At 51.0% G+C, this 9,189-nt stretch overlaps 1 protein-coding gene across 12 annotated transcripts in view; it reads right to left on the minus strand.

Annotated features, from left to right (window-relative positions):
* MUC16 (mucin 16, cell surface associated) overlaps positions 1–6,152 on the minus strand; it is a 118,606-nt gene extending 112,454 nt beyond the window's left edge. For 7 of the 12 annotated variants that reach the window (XM_086409084.1, XM_086409079.1, XM_086409081.1 and 4 more), the window contains exon 1: positions 5,965–6,147. In XM_086409084.1, the coding sequence (XP_086265210.1) occupies positions 5,965–6,055 (91 nt within the window). In that variant the 5' untranslated portion in view covers positions 6,056–6,147. Of the gene's footprint in view, positions 1–5,964 lie in introns of all 12 variants that reach the window. The other 5 variants (XR_015166666.1, XR_015166667.1, XM_086409086.1 and 2 more) reach the window with 3 other exon arrangements.
* Between the last annotated feature and the right edge of the window lie 3,037 nt (positions 6,153–9,189).

Genomic DNA, 9,189 nt, shown 5'->3' on the forward strand with positions numbered 1-9,189 from the left:
GAAAAGTGAGGACATGCTGTCAGAAGAGAAAGAAGAGGACCCATCAGGGCTTCCACGGTGGCTTAGTGGTAAACAATCCACCTGTCAATGTCAGGGACACAGGTTCAATCCCTGGTCTGGGAAGATCCCCAGGCTGGGGAGCAGCTAAGCCCGGGTGCCACAACCACTGAGCCTGTGCTCTAGAACCCAGGAGCCATAACTACTAAAGCCCATGCTCCTACAGCTTGTGCTCCACAACAAGAGAAGGCACTGCAGTGAGAAGTCTGCACACCACAACCAGAGAAGAGCTCTCGCAGCAACGAAGACCCAGCATAGACAAAAATAAAGAAATAATTTTTTTTTTTTTTTAAAAAAGGAGAGTACCCCTCATAAGAAAAAAGAGCTTGTTTTGCTCTCTCCCTGTCTCACACACACTGTCCCACATACATATGCACATTTACACAAGTGCACACACACAGCTAGAACTCAAGTCCCGGTGTCCTGGATTTCAAGCTGGTCCTGCCCCGCTCACTCAACGGAACCTCAGTTTCCCCATTTTTAAAGCACAAATAACATCAGAGCCCACCTGCCTCTGGGTTGCACAGGGTTTTACTGGGGTGCATTAGTTCATTGACCCACAGGAGGCTTCCCCTCACCCTGCCCTACTGACGAGAGCAATCCACCCCAACACACTCCAGCACCCCAGATTCTCTGCCCAAAATCTCTTCTCTTTATCACCATTTTAGTACTCATGTGTGCCTAATTGCTTAGTCATGTCCAACTCGTTGCCACCCTTTGGACTGTAGGGTTCCAGGCTCTTCAGTCCATGGGATTCTCCAGGCAAGAATACTGGAGTGGGTTGCCATTTTCTTCTCCAGGGGATCTTCCTGACCCAGGAATCAAATCCTTATCTCCTGTGTGTCCTGCATTGCAGGCGGATTCCTTACTCACTGAGCCATCAGGGAAGCCCCTCTTAATACTTAAATGCATGATTTATTTACTGTTGATATGGGTTTTGATCTGTCTCCCCTGCCAGAATGTCAGCTCAGCAGGGATCTTTGTATTGCTCATAGCTGTATCCCCATCACCAGAACAATGCCTGGCACACAGTAGGTGCTCAAGAAATTGTCACTGAACAAATGAATGAATGAATGAATCACTGTGTAATAGTGTTGAGTAAAGAGGTGAGGACCTCCCCAATAGACTGAAGATGCACAGGGACCCTTAATGTGAGGGGAAGGGGGACCCCCTCCGACTGAGGAGAATGAAGACCCCCCTCTCTGGGGGAGACTGAGGACACCCCTAGAAACCAGACATGAAAGAGAAGGGTGAAAACTCCATCCAGGTGGGCTGGTGGGATGTAAAGTTGTTGCTTTTTAGTCACTAAGTTGTGTCCGACTCTTTGTGACCCCATGGACTGTAGCCCACTAGGCTCCTCTGTCCATAGGATTTCTCAAGCAAGAATATTGGAGTGGGTTGCCATGCCCTCCTCCAGGGAAACTTCCCAACCTAGGTATCGGACCCACATCTGTTGCATCTCCTGCATTGGCAGGTGGATTCTCTACCATCGTGCCACCCAGGAAGCCAGGATATTAGCCCCTAGACAGCTGAAGTGCATATGAAAGGAACAATTTCAGTGAATCCAGACTCTTGCATCTTCCTGTACTTAAGTGAAGTGAAGTGAAGTGAAATCGCTCAGTAGTGTCCGACTCTTTGCAACCCCATGGACTGTAGCCTACCAGGCTTCTCTGTCCATGGGATTTTCCAGGCAATAGTACTGGAGTGGATTGCCATTCCCGTACTTAGAAAGGCACTAAATTCCTTAACTTGGGCTATCTGGTTTTCCTCCTGTATTTCTTTCTTTTTTTTTGGCTGTCCCTTGCAGCATGTGGGATCCTACTTCCCTGACCAGGGATGGATGGAACCCATACCCCCTACACTGGGAGTGTGGAGTCTCAACCCCTGGACCACCAGAGACCCTGGTTTTCTTTAATTAACATCATCTTTTGATGTTCAGACTACCTGCCCTTTGTTGCAAAACTTTTATATAACCTGGCTCCTCCCCTCACCTCCTCGGAGCAGTTCTCTCAGGGTTACTTGAGATGCTGCCTCCTGGGCTTGAAGTCCTAAAAATTTCCACCAAATAAAACATAACTCTCAACTTCTAAGTTGTGAGTATTTTTGACATTGACAGGGGGTGATGAAGGGCAGTTGCTGTCTACCCTGGGGGATGGGGATACCCAAGGGCCAGAAAAAGCCAAGAGAGGAGAAACACTCCTCAACCTTCAGTCTTTTCCAGGCAGAGGGTGAAGTACAGGGCTTAGGAATCATCCAGAAATGGGAGTTCGGATCCCTTCCCTCACTTGTTAAAAATTTTTTTTTTAACCTGATGCAAAGAGCCAACTCATTGGAAAGACCCTGATGCTGGAAAATATTGAGGGTAATAGGAGAAGGGAGTGGCAGGGAACAGATGGTTGGATAGCATCATCGGCTCAGTGGACATGAAATTGAGCAAACTCTGGAAGACCGAAGAACAGGGAAGCCTGGTGTGCTGCAGTCCACGGGGTCACAAAGAGTTGGGCACGACTTAGTGACAGAACAACAAAATAGTTGCTTTACCTCACCATGCTAGTTACCACTGTACAGCAAAATGAGTCAGCTATACATACACGTATGTGTTCGTGCAAGCTAAGTCGCTTCAGTTGTGTCTGACTCTTAGTGACCCCATGGACTGTAGCCTGCTAGCCTCCTCTGTCCAGGGGATTCTCCAGGAAGAATACTGGAGTGGGTTGCCATTCCCTTCTCCAGGGGATCTTCCGGACCCAGGGATCAAACCCAGGTCTCCTGGGTTTCCTGCATTGGCAGGCGGCTTCTTTACCACCAGCGCAGCCTGGGAAGCCCATGCATATACGTATATCTCCTCTTTTTTTGGATTTCCTTCCAATTTAGGTCACCACAGAGCCCTGAGTGCTTGCTGTGTGACTTTAAACAAAGGGCTCAATCTCTCTGAGCCTGTTTTCTCTTCGGTAAAATGGGAAGCAATGTACCCCTACTCTCACCCATGCAAGCTTAATCCAGGGGTGAAAGCTCCGGCACATAGTAGGTCCACAATAGAAAATGATGATTACTGTGGTCCTCTGGGATCTTGTCAGGTTTCAGCCACACAGTCAAAGAGGGGAAAAGTACAGGATGCAGATGTAGAAGAAGATTCACCGGATGGGGTCTAGGGTGGAGGGAGAGGTGAGAGGGGAATGGATCTCCACCAGCTCTGGAATTTAAAAAATTACCCTTTAGTGAGATAGAAACTCAGAGAGGTTAGGCATCAGGCTCAAGGACACACAGCCTGTCAGCACCGGATTTACATTTTTTTTAGTCTCTGACCAGGAATCGAGGAAGTCTTTTCCAGAAATAAAGTGAAGAGTCCAGAAAGGTGTCTGAATTGACCTGCCAGGGGAACCCTCCCTGACAGGCTCCCTGTTTACTGTGGAATTGATGGGCAATTGGGGAGGGATGTCAACCCTTAGTCCAGGCAACCAGCCCTCCTTGGGGTGGGAGCAAAAGCCCGCTCCATTTACACCGCCCTGGGCATCTGACTCTGAGGAAGCCTCGGGGTCAAAAGCAGTTAAACAGCCTCTGTTTGTGGTGACATGCTCTGGGGACAGCTCAGGGGGACGCGCCCCATCAGAGGTGGTGGAATTGTCTGGTACAAACCCGCCCACCATTCAGGCCATTGTGTGGGTGCCTTTCAGTGGCGTCCAACCGCAAAGCTTTTCCGGGGCCCAGAGCTGTCCTGGGTGACTCAGGGCTGGGGGCTGGGGCACCCTCTCCACCTGTTCCAGGAGCTGCAGAGAGTGAGGCTTGAGTTGGGGAGGGACTAGGAGGTGGCCCACCCACCCTGGGTGGCTTCCAGCCTGCTAGTGTCTGTGGCCTGAGCCCCTGAGAATGGGGGAAAAATGATGCCCTCACCCTCACTCCCCTTCAGGCTCTAGAAGCTTCTGTTTTGCAGCCAAGCATTAAGGACAGTCCTTTCTCCTGGGAGGAGTAAATTAACAGATATTTAAGCACCTGGCACAGTGCAGGAGATGTGGGTTTGATTCCTGGGTTGGGAAGATCCCCTGAAGAAGGAAATGGCAAACCACTCTGGTATTCTTGTCTGGTAAATCCCATGGACAGTGGGGCCTGGTAGGCTATAGTCCATGGGGTCATAAAAGAATCAGACACGACTTAGTGATTAACAAACAACAACAGTGTAGATGGCAGTTTTCAGGTTATTTTGCACACCAGAGGACTTCCCTGGTGGCTCAGACAATAAAGAATCTGCCTACAATGCAGGAGACCTGGGTTCAATCCCTGGGTTGGGAAGTTCCCCTGGAGAAGGGAATGGCAACCCACTCCAGTATCCTTGCCTGGAGAATTTGGACACCAGAGTGGTTTGGCTGGAGAGCCTTAATTTCCTACCCAAGGGGTAAAACTGTGCGGGGGTCTGGAAGCCCTAGAGTGACACATGGAGAGTCTTGGACCTTCTTTTGGTAGAGAAGAGAGCCTGGTTCCTCTCCCCAGCACCAAGCTGGAGTCCCACCTCTTCCTGAGGCCAGTGGGCTTTCTCTGGTTAGCCAGGCCCAAGCTGACCTCCCAAATGACTAATAGACCTGTGAGGTCCTCCTTGGGGTCCAAGAACACACCTTCCTTAACCCTCACAAGCTGCCTTTCTGCTTCCACCCGTCCCCTCAGTATCCCCTGATCATGCAGCCCAAATTCGCTCACATCACATCAAAGGACCCAAATACACCTAGCAGCTTCCTGTCTCCTGGCCTTTGCCCCCTCGGTTCTCCCTGCCAGGAGTGTCCTTTTCCTTCTTCCACTGACCTCGTCTGTAGAAATTCCAGCCAATCCAATACTGCCCTGCAGTTTTGGGGAAACTGCCCCTTCTCTGTACCCCTAAGGTGGCAAAGCTCTTGCTCAACTTTGTACCAAGAGAGACTGGGCACCCCTCTGTCTTGCCCACCAGCCTGGAGTTCCTGCAAGCCTGGGGCTGTGACTTGCTCATTTCCTATCTGAGAGCTGAGCACAGGTACTGAAATCAGAGGTGTCAATAAAACAACAAAAAAACAAAAAAATTGGAACTTCCCTGGCTGCCCAGTGCTTAAGACTCCAGCTTCCCAATGCAGGGGGCACGGGTTCGATCCCTGATCGGGGAACTAAGATTCCCAAACACTATGTGGCTCTGTCAGAAAATATAAAATAAAATAAAACTCATCATAAAAAAGAAACCAAAACCCAGATGGATAACCAATAAGGACCTACTGTACAGCACATGGAACTCTACTCTATATTCTGTGATAACCTTTATGAGAAAAATCTAAAAAAAGAAGGAATATATGTACATAAATTACTGAATCAGTTTGCTATACACCTGACACTAACACAACATTGCAAATCAACTATCTGCTTAGTCATTGAATCGTGTCTGACTTTTTGGGACCCCATGGACTGCAGCCAACCAGGCTCCTCTGTCCACGGGGATTCTCCAGGCAAGAATACTGAAGTGGGTTGCCATGCCCTCCTCCAGGGGATCTTCCCAATCCAGGGACTGAACCCAGGTCTCCCACATTGCAGGCAGATTCTTCGCCATCTGAGCCACCAGGGAAGCCTATAAATCAACTATACTCCAATTAAAAAAAAAAAAAAAGCCCTAGGAACCGAACGTGTCAGTGAGCCAGTGAAAGGAGGAATACTTGACCATCTCTAGTCCTGCAATATTTTATTCCCACTGTAGCCATTCTGTGATGTCTCCTCCAGTCAGCGTGGAAAACCAGCCCGACCTGGCTGACTGTGATGGAGGCCTTTGCCATGCCAAAGAAAGCAGAAGCCCTCCGGACTGCCCCCGAGGGGGCTCGGGAAGCCTGAGGCACCTGTCACATCTGTCCCTCTCTCCTCCAGGTATGTATCTGCCTCCTCCACTGACCCCAACCCAGCCCGGCTTACCTGGCCAGCAGGTGAGGAAGAGGCTCACGGTCAGAGCCACCAGGTGCCCTCGCCGATGGCGCCCTGGGCTTGCAGGGTCTTTCCTGCCCATGCTCCTGCCCACCCTCCTGCCCACCTGCCTGGGCAGTGCTCCTCACACCCCGAACGAGCCCCAGTGACTGAACCCAGCCCAGCCCGGCCGGGCTCCTGGGAGGGTGGTGAGGACACGCCTTGCTGAACTTCCCAAGAGGGGCAGGGCTTGCCCTAGGGGGAAGTAGTGGTTCTGTGGCTGGCAAAGGTCAGCTGGCTTTATTCAGCGCCCTCGTGATGACTAATGCCTGCAGACTGATACTGATACTGTGCAGGGCCCTGTGGGGCTCCTGGGCGCAAGCCCTTTCTGTGTCCCACACCTCCATTTCTTTGATTATAGGAAACAAACCTTCATTCAGCCTTTAAGACCTTCCCTGAGTTCCAAGGGGCAGATTCAAGCAGTTGTTAATTAGCGAAGGGATGGAGTGTAAGACCAGGGAGAAACTAACAGTCAAGAGCAGCCTTGGGGCAAGGTCCTGATTCCCCATCAATGGATACACACAACATCTTTGAGCTCTTTTGCAGAAACTGAAAGCCTCTCCAGGTGGGAGAAGTTAATGATTAATAATGGTATGCTGCCCACAAGCATGTAGACCCCAAACCGTTGAACTTGAAGGTTGATGATGCTGAGTCCTACTTACCTCACCACTGACCCCTCAGAAGAATATCCACAAGCTGATCATGCCCTCTTTGAACAATTACTATAAAACCTCTCACTCCTGGTGGCTCAGCAATAAAGGGCTCAGCAATAAAGAATCCACCAGCCAATGCTGGAGATGCGCGCTCCATCTCTGGGTCATGAAGATCCCCTCGAGAAGGGCATGGCAACCCACTCCAGTATTCTTGCCTGGAGAATTCCATGGACAGAGGAGTCTGGGTGGCTATAGTCCATGGGGTTGCAAAACGTCAGACACAACTGACTAACACACAGCACAATCTTTCCCAAGAGAAAACACGTGGTTTTGAGGGCATGTGCCCGCTGTGTCCCCCTTTGCTTGGCAAAGCAATACAAATTTCCTTTTCTACTTCACCTGGAATTCGTCTCTGATATTTGATTCAGCACTGGTGTACAGAGAAGCTGAGATTTTGGCATCAATACCCTCTGTGAAGAGGGGCACATGGGACCTCCACACACCAGACGAAACCTGGCTCCTGAAAAGCCTGCTGCCAGACCAAGAGATGCCCTGAAGTGGCCGTCTGGCTGGGCTTAAAGGCAAACAGAGGTCTGGGCATAGATTTGCCCTAATCTTTCAAGGCCCCTGGTTTTACCTGGCTGACAACTTCCTGCTCAGGAGCTGGCACTACCAGACTGAGCCGGGTGGACCCTCCCCGGGGGAGGCACGGCTGGCTCAAATGGTTTTGGAATGTGCGGGAGTGGACGGGAGATTGCATTCCCATGTGAGAACTCTCTGGCTGCTGGGGGAGTGGAGGGCTGGACTTGGTGTACCCTTGGGGAGACCTGCAGAACTGCCCTCTGCCACCCCTGGACCCCTCTAGGACCCACATGGCCAGCATGGAGGATGTAGCTAAGCCATTCAGCAGCCCCTAGGGGCAGAGAAGGCCAGGAGGGGCTGGGCTTGAAGGTTACTTATCACCCCAAGCCTGGATTGTTATAACAGCTGCCCCTTAAAAACTGCCTCTCCCACACCATCTGCCAAACACAGACTGTGCCAGGGTGATCCTCTGTAGGTACATGATCCTCAGTGGCCCCCATGTGCCTGCCTCATCCAGAGGCTCAGGAGATCCCCATCCTCCTTCCTGGTCCACCCCTCAAGCCTCTCACAGCCAGACAGGTGGGTTTATCTTCTCATCCAGGGGATGACATAGGAAGGCACCTAGTGTGAAGGTGACAGGCAGGGGCTACCCCACAAAACCTCACATCTCTCCTGCATCTGGTTGCTGTTGTTATTTAGATGCCCCGGTACCCAGAGCCAAACTCCATGGATCTGTAGCCAAGGCGAGCTTATCAGAACACTCCCACACCCAGCTCCTTCATGCTCAATGCAACTTCCTGCTAACCTGTTCTCCTCCCTTCTTGCCCTGATGATCTCAGTTCACCCATTCTCAGCTCAGACACACTCTGAGCCCTGAATACCCTTCAGGCATGCAGCCTGGCCAAGATGCACAAGCGATCAAGATGGGCTGACAGAAGCACTGTAGTGGCCCAGTGGCTAAGATTCCGAGCTCCCAATGCAGGGGGCCCAAGTTAGAGATCTCCGGTCGAGGAACTAGATCCCACATGCCGCAACTAAGACCTGACACAGTCAAATAAATAAATAACTGAGAAGTCAGTTGGAGATATCAGTCCCAGACTGGGAATGGGCAGAGGATCAAGGAAGGCTTCCTGGAGGAGGTGCCATGTACACCAAGTCCTCAAGCTGGAGCCAGCTGGGCCAGGGTAGTTGGGGAGTGGAGAAAGGAGTGTTCTGGGGAGAAGACACAGCAATAGCAAAGACTGGAGGCAGCAGGAAGCCGGAAGTGAAGTCCGGCTTTTGTCCAAATCCTCTCCCTTGGTTGTCTGCCTGGGCACCCCCTCCCTTCCTTAAGAAAACAATCACAGAGAAACAGAGGCCAAGCCAGAGAGTCCAGTGGGAGATTACAGGGTTCGGTTCCCCCTGCCTCACAGCGGGGAAAATTGGGTACCAGAAAAACACCAGGACCAACAAGATCTGTGACAGAGGAGGACCAGACCCCAGACCCCGAGATTCTTCAAACTCTTCCTGATTTAGCAAATTATTTATTTATTTATTTTTGGCTGTGCTGGGTCTTCATTGCTCTGTGCCAGCTTTCTGTAGTTGCGGCAAGTGGGGTCTACTTTTCATTGCAGCGTGCGAGCTTCTCATTGCTGTGGCTTTTCTTGCTGTGGAGCAGTGGCTCTAGACACTCGGGTTTCAGTATTTGTGGTGCCTGGGCTTCGTTGCTCTGAGGCAGTGGACTCTTCCTGGACCAGGAATCAAACCCACGTCCCGTGCACTAGCAGGTGGATTCTCATCCACTGCACCTGCAGGGAAGTCATGTTCAAACGATTTAAATCTTCTGTCTCTCCAGAACACGACAACAAGCACATCCGAGCACCATGTGGGAGTCCTCAGGGTCCTGGAGCTGCCCTGCTCTTGAAGGGGTGCACAAGGGTTTATAGGTTTAGGTTCACGGTGG

Source organism: Bos grunniens, chromosome 7 (genome assembly GCF_055505025.1).
Source record: "Bos grunniens cultivar Pamir isolate PY7600 chromosome 7, Bosgru_T2T1.0, whole genome shotgun sequence".
Taxonomy (NCBI): Eukaryota; Metazoa; Chordata; class Mammalia; order Artiodactyla; family Bovidae; genus Bos; species Bos grunniens.